General features: G+C 52.7%; 2 protein-coding genes across 6 annotated transcripts in view; one reads left to right on the forward strand and one right to left on the reverse strand.

Moving 5' to 3' along the window:
• BRWD3 (bromodomain and WD repeat domain containing 3) overlaps positions 1-14,275 on the forward strand; it is a 40,712-nt gene extending 26,437 nt beyond the window's left edge. Inside the window, exons 30-40 of one of the 2 annotated variants that reach the window (XM_040442749.1) lie at positions 6,777-6,935; positions 7,022-7,142; positions 7,701-7,826; positions 7,908-7,989; positions 8,063-8,134; positions 8,211-8,351; positions 8,458-8,610; positions 10,514-10,680; positions 10,755-10,876; positions 11,923-12,084; positions 12,259-14,275. In XM_040442749.1, the coding sequence (XP_040298683.1) occupies positions 6,777-6,935; positions 7,022-7,142; positions 7,701-7,826; positions 7,908-7,989; positions 8,063-8,134; positions 8,211-8,351; positions 8,458-8,610; positions 10,514-10,680; positions 10,755-10,876; positions 11,923-12,084; positions 12,259-13,025 (2,072 nt within the window). In that variant the 3' untranslated portion in view covers positions 13,026-14,275. The remainder of the gene's footprint in view (positions 1-6,776; positions 6,936-7,021; positions 7,143-7,700; positions 7,827-7,907; positions 7,990-8,062; positions 8,135-8,210; positions 8,352-8,457; positions 8,611-10,513; positions 10,681-10,754; positions 10,877-11,922; positions 12,085-12,258) is intronic. The other variant, XM_040442750.1, reaches the window with a different exon arrangement.
• A 1,382-nt stretch (positions 14,276-15,657) lies between these two features.
• Positions 15,658-17,941, reverse strand: LOC121009546 (proteoglycan 4-like). Of its 4 annotated transcripts, XM_040442752.1 has the most exons (3): positions 16,219-17,941; positions 16,000-16,179; positions 15,658-15,917 (listed from the first exon to the last, which is right to left on the reverse strand). In XM_040442752.1, the coding sequence occupies exons 1-3, from the start codon at positions 17,379-17,381 to the stop codon at positions 15,719-15,721; spliced, it is 1,542 nt and encodes a 513-aa protein (XP_040298686.1). In that variant the 5' UTR covers positions 17,382-17,941; the 3' UTR covers positions 15,658-15,718. The 4 variants fall into 4 exon arrangements, with proteins under 4 accessions (XP_040298686.1, XP_040298688.1, XP_040298687.1 ...); XM_040442754.1 differs by having other exon boundaries at positions 15,658-15,745; positions 16,000-17,941; XM_040442753.1 differs by having other exon boundaries at positions 15,658-15,831; positions 16,000-17,941.
• Positions 17,942-22,459: the final 4,518 nt, after the last annotated feature.

Raw genomic sequence — 22,459 nt, forward strand, 5'->3', positions numbered from 1 at the left:
CATGATTGTAGGGATGGGGGTGAGCAGAGGGGTCTACATGATTGTAGGGATGGGGGTGAGCAGAGGGGTCTACATGATTGTAGGGTGAGCAGAGGGATCTGCATGATTGTAGGGATGGGGGTGAGCAGAGGGGTCTACATGATTGTAGGGTGAGCAGAGGGGTGTACATGATTGTAGGGATGGGGGGTGAGCAGAGGGGTCTACATGATTGTAGGGATGGGGGGTGAGCAGAGGGGTGTACATGATTGTAGGGATGGGGGTGAGCAGAGGGGTCTACATGATTGTAGGGATGGAGGGTGAGCAGAGGGGTGTACATGATTGTAGGGATGGGGGGGGGTGAGCAGAGGGGTCTGCATGATTGTAGGGTGAGCAGAGGGATCTGCATGATTGTAGGGTGAGCAGAGGGGTCTACATGATTGTAGGGATGGGGGGGGGGTGAGCAGAGGGGTCTACATGATTGTAGGGTGAGCAGAGGGGTCTACACGATTGTAGGGTGAGCAGAGGGGTCTACATGATTGTAGGGTGAGCAGAGGGGTCTACATGATTGTAGGGATGGGGGTGAGCAGAGGGGTCTACATGATTGTAGGGATGGAGGGTGAGCAGAGGGGTCTACATGATTGTAGGGATGGAGGGTGAGCAGAGGGGTCTACATGATTGGAGGGTGAGCAGAGGGGTCTACATGATTGTAGGGATGGGGGGCGAGCAGAGGGGTCTACATGATTGTAGGGATGGGGGCGAGCAGAGGGGTCTACATGATTGTAGGGATGGGGGTGAGCAGAGGGGTCTACATGATTGTAGGGATGGGGGTGAGCAGAGGGGTCTACATGATTGTAGGGTGAGCAGAGGGATCTGCATGATTGTAGGGATGGGGGTGAGCAGAGGGGTCTACATGATTGTAGGGTGAGCAGAGGGGTGTACATGATTGTAGGGTGAGCAGAGGGGTCTACATGATTGTAGGGATGGGGGGTGAGCAGAGGGGTGTACATGATTGTAGGGATGGGGGGTGAGCAGAGGGGTGTACATGATTGTAGGGATGGGGGTGAGCAGAGGGGTCTACATGATTGTAGGGATGGAGGGTGAGCAGAGGGGTGTACATGATTGTAGGGATGGGGGGGGGGTGAGCAGAGGGGTCTGCATGATTGTAGGGTGAGCAGAGGGATCTGCATGATTGTAGGGTGAGCAGAGGGATCTGCATGATTGTAGGGTGAGCAGAGGGGTCTACATGATTGTAGGGATGGGGGTGAGCAGAGGGGTCTACATGATTGTAGGGTGAGCAGAGGGGTCTACACGATTGTAGGGTGAGCAGAGGGGTCTACATGATTGTAGGGTGAGCAGAGGGGTCTACATGATTGTAGGGATGGGGGTGAGCAGAGGGGTCTACATGATTGTAGGGATGGAGGGTGAGCAGAGGGGTCTACATGATTGTAGGGTGAGCAGAGGGGTCTACATGATTGTAGGGATGGAGGGTGAGCAGAGGGGTCTACATGATTGTAGGGATGGGGGGGGTGAGCAGAGGGGTCTGCATGATTGTAGGGTGAGCAGAGGGGTCTACATGATTGTAGGAATGGAGGGTGAGCAGAGGGGTCTACATGATTGGAGGGTGAGCAGAGGGGTCTACATGATTGTAGGGATGGGGGGCGAGCAGAGGGGTCTACATGATTGTAGGGATGGAGGGTGAGCAGAGGGGTGTACATGATTGTAGGGATGGGGGGGGGGTGAGCAGAGGGGTCTGCATGATTGTAGGGTGAGCAGAGGGGTCTACATGATTGTAGGGTGAGCAGAGGGGTCTACATGATTGTAGGGATGGGGGGTGAGCAGAGGGGTCTACACGATTGTAGGGTGAGCAGAGGGGTCTACATGATTGTAGGGTGAGCAGAGGGGTCTACATGATTGTAGGGATGGGGTTGAGCAGAGGGGTCTACATGATTGTAGGGATGGAGGGTGAGCAGAGGGGTCTACATGATTGTAGGGTGAGCAGAGGGGTCTACATGATTGTAGGAATGGAGGGTGAGCAGAGGGGTCTACATGATTGGAGGGTGAGCAGAGGGGTCTACATGATTGTAGGCATGGGGGGCGAGCAGAGGGGTCTACATGATTGTAGGGTGAGCAGAGGGGTCTACATGATTGTAGGGTGAGCAGAGGGGTCTACATGATTGTAGGGATGGGGGGTGAGCAGAGGGGTCTACATGATTGTAGGGTGAGCAGAGGGGTCTACATGATTGTAGGGATGGAGGGTGAGCAGAGGGGTGTACATGATTGTAGGGATGGAGGGTGAGCAGAGGGGTCTACATGATTGTAGGGATGGGGGGGGGGGTGAGCAGAGGGGTCTGCATGATTGTAGGGTGAGCAGAGGGATCTGCATGATTGTAGGGTGAGCAGAGGGGTCTACATGATTGTAGGGATGGGGGGGGGTGAGCAGAGGGGTCTACATGATTGTAGGGTGAGCAGAGGGGTCTACACGATTGTAGGGTGAGCAGAGGGGTCTACATGATTGTAGGGTGAGCAGAGGGGTCTACATGATTGTAGGGATGGGGGTGAGCAGAGGGGTCTACATGATTGTAGGGATGGAGGGTGAGCAGAGGGGTCTACATGATTGTAGGGTGAGCAGAGGGGTCTACATGATTGTAGGGTGAGCAGAGGGGTCTACATGATTGTAGGGATGGAGGGTGAGCAGAGGGGTCTACATGATTGGAGGGTGAGCAGAGGGGTCTACATGATTGTAGGGTGAGCAGAGGGGTCTACATGATTGTAGGGATGGAGGGTGAGCAGAGGGGTCTACATGATTGTAGGAATGGAGGGTGAGCAGAGGGGTCTACATGATTGGAGGGTGAGCAGAGGGGTCTACATGATTGTAGGGTGAGCAGAGGGGTCTACATGATTGTAGGGATGGAGGGTGAGCAGAGGGGTGTACATGATTGTAGGGATGGAGGGTGAGCAGAGGGGTCTACATGATTGTAGGGATGGGGGTGAGCAGAGGGGTCTACATGATTGTAGGGTGAGCAGAGGGGTCTACATGATTGTAGGGATGGGGGTGAGCAGAGGGGTCTACATGATTGTAGGGATGGGGTTGAGCAGAGGGGTGTACATGATTGTAGGGATGGGGTTGAGCAGAGGGGTGTACATGATTGTAGGGATGGGGTTGAGCAGAGGGGTGTACATGATTGTAGGGATGGAGGGTGAGCAGAGGGGTCTACATGATTGTAGGGATGGGGAGTGAGCAGAGGGGTCTACATGATTGTAGGGATGGAGGGTGAGCAGAGGGGTGTACATGATTGTAGGGATGGAGGGTGAGCAGAGGGGTCTACATGATTGGAGGGTGAGCAGAGGGGTCTACATGATTGTAGGGATGGGGAGTGAGCAGAGGGGTCTACATGATTGTAGGGATGGGGGGTGAGCAGAGGGGTCTACATGATTGTAGGGTGAGCAGAGGGGTCTACATGATTGTAGGGATGGAGGGTGAGCAGAGGGGTGTACATGATTGTAGGGATGGAGGGTGAGCAGAGGGGTGTACATGATTGTAGGGATGGGGGGGGGGGTGAGCAGAGGGGTCTGCATGATTGTAGGGTGAGCAGAGGGGTGTACATGATTGTAGGGTGAGCAGAGGGGTCTACATGATTGTAGGGATGGGGGTGAGCAGAGGGGTCTACATGATTGTAGGGATGGAGGGTGAGCAGAGGGGTCTACATGATTGTAGGGATGGGGGTGAGCAGAGGGGTCTACATGATTGTAGGGATGGGGTTGAGCAGAGGGGTGTACATGATTGTAGGGATGGGGTTGAGCAGAGGGGTGTACATGATTGTAGGGATGGGGTTGAGCAGAGGGGTGTACATGATTGTAGGGATGGAGGGTGAGCAGAGGGGTGTACATGATTGTAGGGATGGAGGGTGAGCAGAGGGGTCTACATGATTGTAGGGATGGGGGTGAGCAGAGGGGTCTACATGATTGTAGGGATGGGGTTGAGCAGAGGGGTGTACATGATTGTAGGGATGGGGTTGAGCAGAGGGGTGTACATGATTGTAGGGATGGAGGGTGAGCAGAGGGGTCTACATGATTGTAGGGATGGAGGGTGAGCAGAGGGGTCTACATGATTGTAGGGTGAGCAGAGGGGTCTACATGATTGTAGGGATGGAGGGTGAGCAGAGGGGTCTACATGATTGTAGGAATGGAGGGTGAGCAGAGGGGTCTACATGATTGGAGGGTGAGCAGAGGGGTCTACATGATTGTAGGGATGGAGGGTGAGCAGAGGGGTGTACATGATTGTAGGGATGGAGGGTGAGCAGAGGGGTCTACATGATTGTAGGAATGGAGGGTGAGCAGAGGGGTCTACATGATTGTAGGGTGAGCAGAGGGGTCTACATGATTGTAGGGATGGAGGGTGAGCAGAGGGGTCTACATGATTGTAGGGATGGAGGGTGAGCAGAGGGGTCTACATGATTGTAGGGTGAGCAGAGGGGTCTACATGATTGTAGGGATGGGGGTGAGCAGAGGGGTCTACATGATTGTAGGGATGGGGGTGAGCAGAGGGGTCTACATGATTGTAGGGATGGGGGTGAGCAGAGGGGTGTACATGATTGTAGGGATGGGGTTGAGCAGAGGGGTGTACATGATTGTAGGGATGGGGTTGAGCAGAGGGGTGTACATGATTGTAGGGATGGGGTTGAGCAGAGGGGTGTACATGATTGTAGGGATGGGGTTGAGCAGAGGGGTGTACATGATTGTAGGGATGGAGGGTGAGCAGAGGGGTGTACATGATTGTAGGGATGGAGGGTGAGCAGAGGGGTCTACATGATTGTAGGGATGGGGGTGAGCAGAGGGGTCTACATGATTGTAGGGATGGGGTTGAGCAGAGGGGTGTACATGATTGTAGGGATGGGGTTGAGCAGAGGGGTGTACATGATTGTAGGGATGGGGTTGAGCAGAGGGGTGTACATGATTGTAGGGATGGAGGGTGAGCAGAGGGGTGTACATGATTGTAGGGATGGAGGGTGAGCAGAGGGGTCTACATGATTGTAGGGATGGGGGTGAGCAGAGGGGTCTACATGATTGTAGGGATGGGGTTGAGCAGAGGGGTGTACATGATTGTAGGGATGGGGTTGAGCAGAGGGGTGTACATGATTGTAGGGATGGAGGGTGAGCAGAGGGGTCTACATGATTGTAGGGTGAGCAGAGGGGTCTACATGATTGTAGGGATGGAGGGTGAGCAGAGGGGTCTACATGATTGTAGGAATGGAGGGTGAGCAGAGGGGTCTACATGATTGTAGGGTGAGCAGAGGGGTCTACATGATTGTAGGGATGGAGGGTGAGCAGAGGGGTCTACATGATTGTAGGGATGGAGGGTGAGCAGAGGGGTCTACATGATTGTAGGGTGAGCAGAGGGGTCTACATGATTGTAGGGATGGGGGTGAGCAGAGGGGTCTACATGATTGTAGGGATGGGGGTGAGCAGAGGGGTCTACATGATTGTAGGGATGGGGTTGAGCAGAGGGGTGTACATGATTGTAGGGATGGGGTTGAGCAGAGGGGTGTACATGATTGTAGGGATGGGGTTGAGCAGAGGGGTGTACATGATTGTAGGGATGGGGTTGAGCAGAGGGGTGTACATGATTGTAGGGATGGAGGGTGAGCAGAGGGGTGTACATGATTGTAGGGATGGAGGGTGAGCAGAGGGGTCTACATGATTGTAGGGATGGGGGTGAGCAGAGGGGTCTACATGATTGTAGGGATGGGGTTGAGCAGAGGGGTGTACATGATTGTAGGGATGGGGTTGAGCAGAGGGGTGTACATGATTGTAGGGATGGAGGGTGAGCAGAGGGGTCTACATGATTGGAGGGTGAGCAGAGGGGTCTACATGATTGGAGGGTGAGCAGAGGGGTCTACATGATTGGAGGGATGGAGGGTGAGCAGAGGGGTCTACATGATTGGAGGGTGAGCAGAGGGGTGTACATGATTGTAGGGATGGTGGCGAGCAGAGGGGTGTACATGATTGTAGGGATGGGGGCGAGCAGAGGGGTCTACATGATTGTAGGGATGGGGGGGGTGAGCAGAGGGGTCTACATGATTGTAGGGATGGGGGGTGAGCAGAGGGGTCTACATGATTGTAGGGATGGGGGGGGGGTGAGCAGAGGGGTCTACATGATTGTAGGGATGGGGGGGGTGAGCAGAGGGGTCTACATGATTGTAGGGATGGGGGGGTGAGCAGAGGGGTCTACATGATTGTAGGGTGAGCAGAGGGGTGTACATGATTGTAGGGATGGGGGTGAGCAGAGGGGTCTACATGATTGTAGGGATGGGGGTGAGCAGAGGGGTCTACATGATTGTAGGGATGGGGGTGAGCAGAGGGGTGTAAATGATTGTAGGGCGAGCAGAGGGGTGTACATGATTGTAGGGATGGGGGGTGAGCAGAGGGGCGTACATGATTGTACAATTGATGGTTGTTGTAGTCCATAGTTGTCGTGCTTGATGGTTGTTGTAGTCCATAGTTGTCGTGCTCCAGTGCTTGATGGTTGTTGTAGTCTATAGTTGTTGTGCTTGATGGTTGTTGTAGTCTATAGTTGTCGTGCTCCAGTGCTTGATGGTTGTTGTAGTCCATAGTTGTCGTGCTTGATGGTTGTTGTAGTCTATAGTTGTCGTGCTCCAGTGCTTGATGGTTGTTGTAGTCCATAGTTGTCGTGCTTGATGGTTGTTGTAGTCTGTATGATATGTAGGGGGGCTGGTTCCTGAGTGTTCCTGTACGGTGCTGGTTGGAGGTCTCTCTGACATCACATCTGCTTATCTCAGCAGTCTCCCTCCCGGACGAGGTCGGCGCTGGTGTTCCCGTCACTGCCGAGGAGCTGACCGCTCTGCAGTATAAACCCCAGGAAGGAGAGTGGGGAGTAAAGAGCAGAGATGACGTGTGTGAGCGGGTGATCCCGGGGGTGGACCAGCTGCTCGCGCTCGGTGCGTGTCCTCGTGTAATGTTCTGTGTGTAGGACAGCCGGCCACGTGACGCCAGCAGTGGCGCTAATGATGATTTGTGTTGTCAGAGTTGGCCAGCCCGTTCAGCGCTCCGGTGGATCTCGGCGCCTATCCTCTGTACTGCACCGTGGTGGCCTATCCAACCGACCTGAGCTCGGTGAGGAAGAGGCTGGAGAGCCGCTTCTACAGGTGAGGGCAGCACCGCTGAATTTATACACTCTCTGGTATTTCCTCACCATATTCAAGATCTCTGCTTGCTGTCAGTGAACAACAGTATGATGGACATGTTTTTTCCAGCCTGTGTAACTTATGTACATTCAGAAATGTTAAACGGTGGTGGTGGGGGGGGGGTCCTCTCGCTGCTGAGGATTTGTTGTAGTGTAGACAGTGCTCTGGGAATCGGCAGCACCAATCTCATCTTGTCTGTATCTCCAGGTTGATCACTCTTCCCTGATACATTGTAACAAACCTGGTGTTCTGGCAAGTTTGGGGTCAGAGTAGTATTGTTATAATGCAGATGAGTTTGTTCCCATTCACTGACAGCAAACAGTGATCCTGGAAATGGGGATGACTAGGAATGAACCTAAGAGCAGCTCATTCTGCAGTTTGGGACAGTTGGGTGGCAGCTCCCGGCCACGTTGGTCATCGCCCAGCTTTCCCAAATAAAGGAATCCTCTGAGAGTCTCCGGGGCGCAGCGCAGCGTCGCAGGGTTTCTCACGTTGCCTTTTTCTGCGTCCGTCTCACAGGAGAATCTCTGCCCTGATGTGGGAAGTGCGTTACATTGAACACAATGCCAGAACCTTCAACGAGCCAAATTCTCCCATCGTGAAGGCCGCCAAGATTGTGACGGACGTTCTGCTGCGATACATCAGGTGCGTGCGCTGCGCATTCACCTCGCCGCTGCGTCTGCCCCGTGATTGGCCGCTCCCTCAACCTTTCTCTTCTGTGTCTAGAGATGACAACTGCACAGACATCTTGGAGATTTACAACCAGGTGAAGTGTGAGGAGGTCAGCGATGCGGAGGAGGAGGCCGAGGTGAGACATAAACTGTTAGCATTGACGTTTCTCAGCTTTGGACACGTGAGCTGACACTCTACATCTTGTCCAGGAGAGTGCAGTGGCTGATATGGAATCGGACGGTCCAGGGACCTCCGCCGGGCGAGCAGTGAGTAAACCTCTGGTCAGTACATGTCTCCTCATACAATAGCCGCCATCGTCAGACCTGCCACTGTATTGATTATGACGTCTCCCGCTAGATCACTCGCCGCACTAAGAGGGATCTGCTGAGATCGAATCCAGATTCCTGGAAGGACCACTGCAAGGAACTGCTGGACCTGATCTACGAGCGAGAGGACTCCGAGCCCTTCCGACAGCCGGTTAACAATGTCTCCTATCCTGTAAGTGTCGGGGTATCGGCGCCGGGCGCCCCCTGGGCCGGGGTTGTGTCTGCCTGGGGCTCCTTCGCTCCGGGTTCACTAACTTATTTTCTCCTCGTGGTTTCAGGATTATCAGGACGTCATTGAAAATCCCATGGATTTCAGCACAGTCAAAGGCAAACTGGAGGCGGGAGACTACAGCGACCCCCTGGAATACGGGCAGGACGTCCGGCTCATATTTAGTAATTCCAAAGCTTACACCCCGAACAAGAAATCCAGGGTGAGATCCAGAATCTGCACAGCGTCACGTGTAACGCAACGTATGCCGACATGTAATATAACCGCACACGGAACGACATGTAATGATCATATATACACTATGTATAATATGGCCGTACACACGGGGGGACATGTAATGGTCATGTACACGATGTATAATATGGCTGTACACACGGGGGGACATGTAATGGTCATATATACACAATGTATAATATGGCCGTACACACGGGGTGACATGTAATGGTCATGTACACGATGTATAATATGGCCGTACACACGGGGTGACATGTAATGGTCATGTACACGATGTATAATATGGCCGTACACATGGGGGGACATGTAATGGTCATGTACACGATGTATAATATGGCCGTACACACGGGGTGACATGTAATGGTCATGTACACGATGTATAATATGTCCGTACACACGGGGGGACATCTAATGGTCATGTACACGATGTATAATATGGCCGTACACACGGGGTGACATGTAATGGTCATGTACACGATGTATAATATGTCCGTACACACGGGGGGACATGTAATGGTCATGTACACGATGTATAATATGGCCGTACACACGGGGGGACATCTAATGGTCATGTACACGATGTATAATATGGCCGTACACACGGGGTGACATGTAATGGTCATGTACACTATGTATAATATGGCCGTACACATGGGGGGACATGTAATGGTCATGTACACGATGTATAATATGTCCGTACACACGGGGGGACATGTAATGGTCATGTACACGATGTATAATATGGCCGTACACACGGGGTGACATGTAATGGTCATGTACACAATGTATAATATGTCCGTACACACGGGGGGACATGTAATGGTCATGTACACGATGTATAATATGGCCGTACACACGGGGGGACATCTAATGGTCATGTACACGATGTATAATATGGCCGTACACGGGGGGACATGTAATGGTCATGTACACGATGTATAATATGGCCGTACACACGGGGGGACATCTAATGGTCATGTACACGATGTATAATATGGCCGTACACACGGGGTGACATGTAATGGTCATGTACACGATGTATAATATGGCCGTACACGGGGTGACATGTAATGGTCATGTACACGATGTATAATATGGCCGTACACACGGGGTGACATGTAATGGTCATGTACACGATGTATAATATGGCCGTACACACGGGGGGACATGTAATGGTCATGTACACGATGTATAATATGGCCGTACACGGGGGGACATGTAATGGTCATGTACACGATGTATAATATGGCCGTACACACGGGGGGACATCTAATGGTCATGTACACGATGTATAATATGGCCGTACACACGGGGTGACATGTAATGGTCATGTACACGATGTATAATATGGCCGTACACACGGGGTGACATGTAATGGTCATGTACACGATGTATAATATGGCCGTACACACGGGGTGACATGTAATGGTCATGTACACGATGTATAATATGGCCGTACACACGGGGGGACATGTAATGGTCATGTACACGATGTATAATATGGCCGTACACACGGGGGGACATGTAATGGTCATGTACACGATGTATAATATGGCCGTACACACGGGGTGACATGTAATGGTCATGTACACGATGTATAATATGGCCGTACACACGGGGGGACATGTAATGGTCATGTACACGATGTATAATATGGCCGTACACACGGGGGGACATCTAATGGTCATGTACACGATGTATAATATGGCCGTACACACAGGGTGACGTGTAATGGTCATGTACACAATGGAACCTATGGATTGATGTGGGGGGGCTGTTGGTATCTGCTGCCCTTTGACCCCTCACAAGGCGTCCACGTGGCTGTCCACAGCGGCCATCTTTCCTAACGCCCGGTGGTTCCCCATCTGCAGATATACAGCATGACTCTTCGATTATCTGCTCTGTGTGAAACCTACATCAAGGACATCATCTCTGACTACAAGCTCGCCATGCAGCTGCAGCAGCGGAGGAGGCAGCGCTACAGGAAGAGGATCCGCAGCAGCAGCAGCAGCTCTTCTGCCTCTAGCAGAGCCGCCAGGTACGAGCGCCTCCATCACTGTCTGATGGCCCCTCGCTGCGTCCTTTCTGTCAGGAGATTTATTTGTTTTCTAGTCTGAAAGGGAAACCGCGGAAGATTCCACAGAGGGTCCTGCAGAGCGCCGCCCTCCCACGTCTACGGAGCAGCTCCTCCTCCTCGTCCTCATCCTCCTCCTCTTCCTCCTCAACCTTTGAAAGTAAGACCCCGTTAATGATCCGTATGCGTGTACAAGTAACAGCGTCAGCGTGTTGTACATGGGTGCACGTCGCCGAGCACTGGCTGCAGCCATGACTATAGCGTACATGTAACACGCAGTGAATACCGCCACATACTTAGTAATTCACCTGCTATACCCGAGCTGCACACTCGTGTCCTACACACAGGTAAGGCTGAGTTCACATCCTTCCATTCCACCTCCTCTCCGGAGGCTTCACTACTGGTTCTGGCTCCCAGTCACTGATGGCGATAAGTGAAGTGTGACCTCGGCCTGATACACGCACACGCTTATACCTTCTGTATACTACATGTAATACAGATATGGGACACTATTACATGCTGTATAATACAGGTAAGGCTACTTTCACACCTGCGTTCGGTACGGATCCGTCTTGTATCTGCACAGACGGATCCGCACCGATACTGCAAACGCTGGTATCAGAACGGATCCGTTTGCATTATTTATTTATTTTTTTAAGTCGAAGTCAAAATGGATCCGTTCTGACTTACATTGAAAGTCAATGGGGGACGGATCCGTTTTCAATTGCACCATATTGTGTCGGTGAAAAACGGATCCGTCCCCATTGACTTGCATTGTAATTCAGGACGGATCCGTTTGGCTCCGCATCGCCAGGCGGACACCAAAACGCTTCAGGCGGCCTCCAGAGCGGAATGGAGGCGCAACGGAGCCAAACTGACGCATTCTGAGCGGATCCTTTTCCATTCCGAATGCATTGGGGATGAACTGATCCGTTTTTGGCCGCTGAGCCCTGAACGGATCTCTCAAACGGATCCAGAAACGCCAGTGTGAAAGCCGCCTAATACATAGACTTGTATCGGCATGCTGGCCATACACTCGTGCCATATTACACGCTAGTCTGTGCGCTCTCCCCCGTGTCCATGATCTGTTTACACATCCCAGGTGATCAGCGTCAGGCAGCCCCTTCTCCTTGGGTATGACCAATGCTGAGCACTGTGGGTGCCAGGCCTCGGCCAGTATGTTCACATCACTGCTGTGTGTCCTAGTGTCTGATTCCGCTCTGGAGCCCGGCCGTGTCTCAGCGGAGGAGGAGGAGGAGATGGAGGAGGAGCAGCCAACGTCTTCCAGACCGAACCCCCAGAACAAGAGCGACCCTGAGGAGGAGGAAGCAGCGAGCGTCTCCAAGGCCCCATCCTCCCCGGTGAAAGGTAAGTAGCAGGGGCCGTGCCCCGTGGGTGGCCGATTCCCCCCCAGAGGTTTCATCCAGGGATTTTCTTGTATCTGACACCTTGGACCCCTTCTTCTCTTCCCCGGGGGGTCCCAGGGGTCAGATCCCCTCTGATGTCACTGACGCACTCACGGATGTTTCTGTTTCTTTAAAGCTGAACTGACTAATGGACCCCTGACAAACGGCGAGGGCGATGACACCCCAAAACCCAGGAGAAAGCTGCTGAGCTCCTCCGAAGATGAAGGCCAGGGAGAAGACGAGGAGAAAGTGGAGGAGGAGAAAACCAGTAAACGGCCCCCATCCCCGTCCACAAGTGGCCGCTCCCAGTCAAGCCTCAGTTCAAAGAGCGGGTCAGAGTCAGAGGGCAGCTCCGACCCAGACTCCTCCACCAAATCTGACCAGGACTATGTGGATGGGGACCACGATTACACCAAAGTATCACGGACAAAGCTGAAGAGGAAGCGAGGTAGCCCTGCCACTGACCACAAATCAAAAGGAAAGGGGAGGGGCCGTGGGCGTGGAAGGGGGCGGGGCCGACCAAAGGGTTACCACTTAAGAGGTGCTGATACCAAGAAAGGCAAAGGTCGGGGCAGGGGGAGGGGAGTCTCCAAAAAGGACCCTTCCCACAGTCCGGCTCTAAAGCACGCTGACTTGTCGGACGAGGACGTGAGCGAGGACCCCAGTGAGGACGACGCAGGAGACGACAGCGACTTCATCGAGCAAGAGCGGAAAAAGCCGCGGATCAACACCCGCAACCAGGGCCGGAGGACAGTGCTGTACAACGACGACGACTCCGACAACGAGCCCGAAGGCCTCCTGCTGATCGACGACCCCTTAAACCTCGGCACCTCCAGGTCAGGACGTGTGAGGAAGATGACGGAGAAGGCCCGGGTCAGCCACCTGATGGGCTGGAACGGCTGACGGCGGATTCCGTGTAGGGTTCTTGGCTGTTTTACTTGGTGCTTCTTTTATTTTTATGCTGTTGTCAAAGTATTCACGCCCTGTATCCTTTGGAGGGCCAGCCTTATTCATGAGGTCTTCAGAAATCCAACACTACAGATTTGGGGAGCAGCGTCCTGCACCCCGCGGACTCCATGCGGCAGCGTTTGTGTATTATAGCGTTCAGCACCTTTTATAGAGATTTTATAGGTTTTGTGACTTTAAGCTTAAAGTACAGAAACTCCTATGTTTTGCACAAGACTCCACCCGGATGGCAGCTCCTCGATGTTTACAGGTTTTATGTTGTTTTTTTTGGAGGGGGCGGGGCATCAATGTATAGAATTTCCAATGCCAAATGTATTAGCGCCGGGGCTTGGTTTTCGCCGCTCTTGTTCCTGTGCCTTTGTACGTACGTTTTCGCCCTCTCAGCCTGGTGGATACTGGAAGATCCGTAGCCATTTTGCTTTTCGGCTTCAAACTACCTCTGACGCGTTGTTTGTGGCTGTAAAGACCGGGACACGGGTCCAGGGGGCAGCATTTTAGGTTAGGGGGGGGGGGGGGATAAAGCCACTGTAGATGTGTAAGGGAGGGTATAATAGGGGCGGCACATGGAGGGGTGGGGGGGTCTCTGTGTTTTGCACTCTGGGGCTGCTCATCACGTGAGGTTTGTCAAAGTTGCGTTGGGTGGTATTTATTGTAACTTTTTGGTGCTCCTCCATTTTACACTGGTGACGCCCTCGTCCCAGGATCACCGGGGTCTTCTCTTCCCATTGATCCCAGCCAGAGGCGTAATCATGAGGTTTGGAGCCACACAGGACCAATTATAATGAAGGTGATGGTGGCGGGTGTTTACGTCTGCCAGGCGGGAGTCCGTGCCATTATCATGTCTGGGGGGAGATACGGAAATAACCATAGCAACAGATAAGCCCCTACCCGCGGATTTGTTGGGGGACCCCCCCATAGGTTTACACTCCTGATTTATTTATTATGACCCTTGGTGCTTTATCTGACACTTCCTGTGAATCTGCGTCAGTCCAGATATTTGTAGTTGGGCCCTCAAATATGAAGCAAAAAGTCGCCCGCTGATCGTCCCCCGCCCGCTGATCGTCCCCCGCCCGCTGATTGTCCCCCGCCCGCTGATTGTCCCCCGCCCGCTGATTGTCCCCCGCCCGCTGATTGTCCCCCGCCCGCTGATTGTCCCCCGCCCGCTGATTGTCCCCCGCCCGCTGATTGTCCCCCGCCCGCTGATTGTCCCCCGCCCGCTGATTGTCCCCCGCCCGCTGATTGTCCCCCGCCCGCTGATTGTCCCCCGCCCGCTGATTGTCCCCCGCCCGCTGATTGTCCCCCGCCCGCTGATTGTCCCCCGCCCGCTGATTGTCCCCCGCCCGCTGATTGTCCCCCGCCCGCTGATTGTCCCCCGCCCGCTGATTGTCCCCCGCCCGCTGATTGTCCCCCGCCCGCTGATTGTCCCCCGCCCGCTGATTGTCCCCCGCCCGCTGATTGTCCCCCGCCCGCTGATTGTCCCCCGCCCGCTGATTGTCCCCCGCCCGCTGATTGTCCCCCGCCCGCTGATTGTCCCCCGCCCGCTGATTGTCCCCCGCCCGCTGATTGTCCCCCGCCCGCTGATTGTCCCCCGCCCGCTGATTGTCCCCCGCCCGCTGATTGTCCCCCGCCCGCTGATTGTCCCCCGCCCGCTGATTGTCCCCCGCCCGCTGATTGTCCCCCGCCCGCTGATTGTCCCCCGCCCGCTGATTGTCCCCCGCCCGCTGATTGTCCCCCGCCCGCTGATTGTCCCCCGCCCGCTGATTGTCCCCCGCCCGCTGATTGTCCCCCGCCCGCTGATTGTCCCCCGCCCGCTGATTGTCCCCCGCCCGCTGATTGTCCCCCGCCCGCTGATCGTCCCCCGCCCGCTGATCCTGTTTTCAGCCCCCCATCCCCTTTTTATTTTTATACTTTTCAGAATCATTTACATGAAATCCTTTGCTTTACTTCATCTTCAGCGGGTCTTGTTCTCTAGTCACTACTAGAGCTGCATTAACGGACTGCAGTGCATTAGTTACTCCTAGGCTGTATAACCGCTTTCGGTGTGACTGGAGTATACGATTTCCTCCTTAGTCGTGTTTCATCACTTTGTGTTTTCCTGTGGATGATCCCATCAGATATGAATAGATCTGGCGGCGAGCTACAAGAGCTGGGATTGTAGACCGCCATATGATGTCAGAGGTCCCATCATGGGAAGGGGTTAATGAAACTGAATAATTGTCATGAGGCAGAGGTTTCCATTCACTGACTGCAATCTGTTAACATTTATTGATCCTGGACGGGCCCCTTGATAAGGATATGGGAGGTCCGCACACGGGTGGATTGGGGCGACTGGTCCGTCCGGGCCGCAGGTGTTATCCGTGGGTTTCATGCCAAATCCAAAGTCCGGTACCTCTTACATGCCTGGTGCTATTGGGGGGTTCTGGGGTCTCGTGGTGCATTGTGGGTAATTAGGTGGGGGCGGCGCTGGTTATCACGTCTGCTTCATTCACTAGTTCAAGAAAAAGCAATAACTGTCCGGAGCCGCCATGTTCTCTGTGGGCGGAGCCACAATGTGCGGCGGATTTATGCGTTTTTTTTTTTCTTTTGCTAATCGATCAAATAATAAAGATCAGGACATGTGGGCGTCAGAATCAACTGCTGTACAGTAGACTGCATCTCTGTGCTGCACGGGTGCGTCCAATGCTGTACAGTAGACTGCCTGTGCTGCATAGGTGTGTCCTCTGCTGTACAGTAGGCTGCCTCTCTGTGCTGCACGGGTGCGTCCAATGCTGTACAGTAGACTGCCTGTGCTGCATGGGTGTGTCCTCTGCTGTATAGTAGACTGCCTCTCTGTGCTGCACAGGTGCGTCCTCTGCTGTACAGTAGACTGCCTGTGCTGCACGGGTGCGTCCTCTGCTGTACAGTAGACTACCTGTGCTGCACGGGTGTGTCCTCTGCTGTACAGTAGGCTGCCTCTCTGTGCTGCACAGGTGCGTCCTCTGCTGTACAGTAGGCTGCCTCTCTGTGCTGCACAGGTGCGTCCTCTGCTGAACAGTAGGCTGCCTCTCTGTGCTGCACGGGTGCGTCCTCTGCTGTACAGTAGGCTGCCTCTCTGCTGCACGGGTGTGTCCTCTGCTGTACAGTATACTGCCTGTGCTGCACGGGTGTGTCCTCTGCTGTACAGTAGGCTGCCTCTCTCTGCTGCACGGGTGTGTCCTCTGCCGTACAGTAGACTGCCTCTCTGTGCTGCACGGGTGTGTCCTCTGCCGTACAGTAGGCTGCCTCTCTGTGCTGCGCGGGTGCGTCCTCTGCTGTACAGTAGGCTGCCTCTCTGTGCTGCACGGGTGCGTCCTCTGCTGTACAGTAGGCTGCCTCTCTGTGCTGCACGGGTGCGTCCTCTGCTGTACAGTAGGCTGCCTCTCTGTGCTGCGCGGGTGCGTCCTCTGCCGTACAGTAGGCTGCCTCTCTGTGCTGCGCGGGTGCGTCCTCTGCCGTACAGTAGGCTGCCTCTGTGCTGCGCGGGTGCGTCCTCTGCTGTACAGTAGACTGCCTCTCTGTGCTGCACGGGTGCGTCCTCTGCCGTACAGTAGGCTGCCTCTCTGTGCTGCGCGGGTGCGTCCTCTGCCGTACAGAAGGCTGCCTCTCTGTGCTGCACGGGTGTGTCCTCTGCCGTACAGTAGGCTGCCTCTCTGTGCTGCGCGGGTGCGTCCTCTGCTGTACAGTAGGCTGCATCTCTGTGCTGCACGGGTGCGTCCTCTGCCGTACAGTAGGCTGCCTCTCTGTGCTGCGCGGGTGCGTCCTCTGCTGTACAGTAGGCTGCCTCTCTGTGCTGCACGGGTGCGTCCTCTGCCGTACAGTAGGCTGCCTCTCTGTGCTGCACGGGTGCGTCCTCTGCCGTACAGTAGGCTGCCTCTCTGTGCTGCGCGGGTGCGTCCTCTGCCGTACAGTAGGCTGCCTCTCTGTGCTGCACGGGTGTGTCCTCTGCCGTACAGTAGGCTGCCTCTCTGTGCTGCGCGGGTGCGTCCTCTGCTGTACAGTAGGCTGCCTCTCTGTGCTGCGCGGGTGCGTCCTCTGCTGCCTCACCATGAAGTGTATTTCCTCGTGTTTATTTGTTCGATCTCGTCGCTGATTTTGTCGCTGCAGTCCTAAATTTGCAGTGAGGTTGAGGGGCGGATACGAGGCATCTCCTCGTCTGTCAGTGGCGTCTGTTATTTGGGTTTCATGTATTGGGTCATTATAATGGGGTGTAGATTTGGGGGCTGCTTGGTCCCCGTGTTGACCACAGTATTTGTGCCCCGCTTCTGGACGTCTCATTGGGAGCAGTCTCGGGGGTCTCTGCTGTACGTCTCGCTGTCTCAGGTTCTTAGTAATTCAGGGATTTTTTTATGGCCTCGTCGGCCGCACCAAATGTCTATTTATATGCAACGATCTGTAGTCCTTTGTACATTTGTAAAGTCGCGTTTTATAGATCTTTCTGGTTTTTGTATTTTTAATGTTCCCCTAAAATAACGAGGAGTTTTTCTAGAGGAGAAATCCATGAGAGGCCGATGTTGGCCGGACCGCGCAGGAATTTACCAGGAGGGGTCGTGTTTGTACCGCGGGCCCCTCCTTGGTCGTACAACCTGTAGACCCGGTGCTCGAGGGGAAGAATCCTGAAAATCCTGCAAAACCAAGAATTAGAAAGGATTTATTAAAACTTAAACTTACCAAGTCATTGTCTCCTCCCCTCCCCCGTCAGGGAGTCTCATATAACGGACACTCCTCGTGATATAATGCTCCGGAGCCGCGCTCTGAATGAAGCTGACGGTTTTCGGATGAACTTTTATTCCCCAGACGCTTTTTACGCTTCTGTTCAGGATTTATTTATTTGTTTTGTTTTTTCTTTTTTAATTAAAGATTTCATTAACAAAAAACTAGTGACGTGTAGTAAATATGGGGGGGAGGGGGGCGCTATAGTCCATAACTGCTCAAAAATGGGCAAAAAATAACGAGCTGCATGTAAGTGACCCGGGCTGGTTTGGGGGGAGCGCAGTCTTCCGATCCTTCACATTGGGAATCCACCTCGGTCCGGCTCCGCCTGGTGTGATGTCAACGTGTGCGGAGTGCTCTGAGCCAATTGGCGCTCTCTCCTCTGCTGCTCCTCCCCCACATCATACAAACTGATGGAGGGGTCCTGTAGCATGCATTCTGAGACACAGAAGTTGCAGTTGTAGACCCCCCCCCCCCCCCATCCCCATATATAATTTTTTTTTTTTCATTTTTTTTTTTTTTTTTGTGATCCGTTTGAGAGTTCACAGAAGCTTCATCCCCCTCCTTCCCCCCTCTCCCTCCTCTCCTCAGATTTTAGTGACTGAGATTTTTACACCGATCCTTAGAGATGTAGAATCAGTGTGCGCCAAGAGTTTTAAATATTTTTGGAATCCATCCTTGATCGCTGTGAAAGGACTGGGTGTGAAATCTTTCTGATTAGCAATTCTTTGTGACCAGGGGTCATGGAGGCAGTAACGGTATGTGGATTGCTGGGCTGCACCTGTCCTACCACGGCAAATGCGGGTGCAGCCCGGTAATGAGCAGAAACACCCCCCGGGGGAGCCCCAAACGGAAGACCACTCACATGTTGTATCAGGATTTATTCTATAATTTTTTTTGATGATTTTAGGTCATATTGCCTTTTAATAAAAGGAAAAATGTCCCCATGAAAAGCACTTCAATCTGCAGATTCCAGAACAGGAAGAACTGAGCGCACTGAATATGGTGAATCATATCACATAAATTAACCTGCTCAGCTCCTCCTGCTCTATAACACGCTGCCTGCAGATTACACGGTGACAGGTTCTCTGTATATATAATCTGCTCAGCTCCTCCTGCTCTATAACACACTGCCTGCAGATTACACGGTGACAGGTTCTCTTTATATATAATCTGCTCAGCTCCTCCTGCTCTATAACACACTGCCTGCAGATTACATGGTGACAGGTTCTCTTTATATATAATCTGCTCAGCTCCTCCTGCTCTATAACACGCTGCCTGCAGATTACATGGTGACAGATTCTCTTTATATATAATCTGCTCAGCTCCTCCTGCTCTATAACACGCTGCCTGCAGATTACATGGTGACAGGTTCTCTCTATATATAATCTGCTCAGCTCCTCCTGCTCTATAACACACTGCCTGCAGATTACATGGTGACAGGTTCTCTTTATATATAATCTGCTCAGCTCCTCCTGCTCTATAACACACTGCCTGCAGATTACACGGTGACAGGTTCTCTTTATATATAATCTGCTCAGCTCCTCCTGCTCCATAACACGCTGCCTGCAGATTACACGGTGAAGGGTTCTCTTTATATATAATCTGCTCAGCTCCTCCTGCTCTATAACACACTGCCTGCAGATTACATGGTGACAGGTTCTCTTTATATATAATCTGCTCAGCTCCTCCTGCTCTATAACACACTGCCTGCAGATTACATGGTGACAGCTGTTATTAGAGCTGACTGCAAATTACACAAAGTCCCAAATCTGCAGCTGCCAAACTACATGGACCACTCCACAGATGCAGATTGCCAGTAATGAATGATGAGGGTTATTGTAATCCTGCCTTCAGAGAGACCAGTGAGTGCTCCACTATTGTGATGAGTGACCACCACAGAGAGAGACTAGTGAGTGCTACACTGATGTTATGAGCAACAACCAGAGAGCGCTCGACCTGTGTGATGAGTAGACACGGCCGAGAGGATCCAAGGAGTGCGGCTAGCACACAGACAACACCGATCACTCCACCCATGTAATGAGCGTCTGCCAAAGAGACCAGTGAGAGCTCCACCTGTGTGATGAGCGTCAACCACAGAGACAGACCAGCAAGTGCTCCACTTGTGTGATGAGAAACCACCAGAGAGACCAGTGAGTGCTCCACCTGTGTGATGAGCGACCACCACGGAGAGAGACCAGTGAGAGCTCCACCTGTGTGATGAGCGACCACCACGGAGAGAGACCAGTGAGAGCTCCACCTGTGTGATGAGCGACCACCACGGAGAGAGACCAGTGAGAGCGCCACCTGTGTGATGAGTGACCACCAGTGAGAGCTCCACCTGTGTGATGAGCGACCACCACGGAGAGAGACCAGTGAGGGCTCCACCTGTGTGATGAGCGACCACCACGGAGAGAGACCAGTGAGTGCTCCACCTGTGTGATGAGCGACCACCACGGAGAGAGACCAGTGAGAGCTCCACCTGTGTGATGAGCGACCACCACGGAGAGAGACCAGTGAGTGCTCCACCTGTGTGATGAGCGACCACCACGGAGAGAGACCAGTGAGAGCTCCACCTGTGTGATGAGCGACCACCACGGAGAGAGACCAGTGAGAGCTCCACCTGTGTGATGAGCGACCACCACGGAGAGAGACCAGTGAGAGCTCCACCTGTGTGATGAGCGACCACCACGGAGAGAGACCAGTGAGAGCTCCACCTGTGTGATGAGCGACCACCACGGAGAGAGACCAGTGAGTGCTCCACCTGTGTGATGAGCGACCACCACGGAGAGAGACCAGTGAGGGCTCCACCTGTGTGATGAGCGACCACCACGGAGAGAGACCAGTGAGAGCTCCACCTGTGTGATGAGCAGCTGTCACTGAGGGTTTCTGGTCTGATCTGCGGTGATGAATACAGGTGGTCACTGGAGGCTGCACCTGTTACCTCCAGGTGTATACTCCATATAGGAGGTCACATGACTGCAGGTTCTGCCTATTATGGGTGTCTGTGGTCTTTTACCCTGGAGACACACAGTTCTGCATGGTGCTGCATCTCCAGTTATGACAGTATGGTATTACATTGTGCTGAGTATTCCTGGCGCTCTGCTGCTGCAGATTTCAGAAGGCATTTCTTCCTCTTTCTCTCCAGTTTTGATGCTTATAAATTTTAACAACAGTAAATTCCCTGCAGAGGATGATGAGGAAGTAGTTTTTTTCTCCCATCGTTTCCTGACTCTAATGTCTCTGTCCGTGTTTGCTCAGCAGTGACGCACGGCTTCTAATGACTCACACTCAGCCATGCCAGGGACCTCGGAGACAATCCGCTCCTTACAGGTGCATACATTACAATCCTGCAGATGTCAGAGGCAATGACTGCAGATTACATGGTGTTTATATGTAATCTGCTCAGCTCCTCCTGCTCTATAACACGCTGCCTGCAGATTACATGGTGACAGGTTCTCAATATATATAATCTGCTCAGCTCCTCCTGCTCTATAACACTCTGCAGATTACATGGTGACAGGTTATATTTATATATAATCTGCTCAGCTCCTCCTGCTCTATAACACGCTGCCTGCAGATTACATGGTGACAGGTTCTCTTTATATATAATCTGCTCAGCTCCTCCTGCTCTATAACACACTGCCTGCAGATTACATGGTGACAGGTTATATTTATATATAATCTGCTCAGCTCCTCCTGCTCTATAACAGGCTGCCTGCAGATTACATGGTGACAGGTTCTCTTTATATATAATCTGCTCAGCTCCTCCTGCTCTATAACACGCTGCAGATTACATGGTGACAGGTTATATTTATATATAATCTGCTCAGCTCCTCCTGCTCTATAACACACTGCCTGCAGATTACACGGTGACAGGTTCTCTTTATATATAATCTGCTCAGCTCCTCCTGCTCTATAACACTCTGCAGATTACATGGTGACAGGTTCTCTTTATATATAATCTGCTCAGCTCCTCCTGCTCTATAACACACTGCCTGCAGATTACATGGTGACGGGTTCTCTTTATATATAATCTGCTCAGCTCCTCCTGCTCTATAACACGCTGCCTGCAGATTACATGGTGACAGGTTCTCTTTATATATAATCTGCTCAGCTCCTCCTGCTCTATAACACTCTGCAGATTACATGGTGACAGGTTATATTTATATATAATCTGCTCAGCTCCTCCTGCTCTATAACAGGCTGCCTGCAGATTACATGGTGACAGGTTCTCTTTATATATAATCTGCTCAGCTCCTCCTGCTCTATAACACTCTGCAGATTACATGGTGACAGGTTATATTTATATATAATCTGCTCAGCTCCTCCTGCTCTATAACAGGCTGCCTGCAGATTACATGGTGACAGGTTCTCTTTATATATAATCTGCTCAGCTTCTCCTGCTCTATAACACACTGCCTGCAGATTACATGGTGACAGGTTCTCTTTATATATAATCTGCTCAGCTCCTCCTGCTCTATAACACACTGCCTGCAGATTACACAGTGACAGGTTCTCTTTATATATAATCTGCTCAGCTCCTCCTGCTCTATAACAGGCTGCCTGCAGATTACATGGTGACAGGTTCTCTTTATATATAATCTGCTCAGCTCCTCCTGCTCTATAACACACTGCCTGCA

The sequence above is a fragment of the Bufo bufo genome, chromosome 8 (genome assembly GCF_905171765.1).
Source record: "Bufo bufo chromosome 8, aBufBuf1.1, whole genome shotgun sequence".
In the NCBI taxonomy this organism is placed as follows: domain Eukaryota; kingdom Metazoa; phylum Chordata; class Amphibia; order Anura; family Bufonidae; genus Bufo; species Bufo bufo.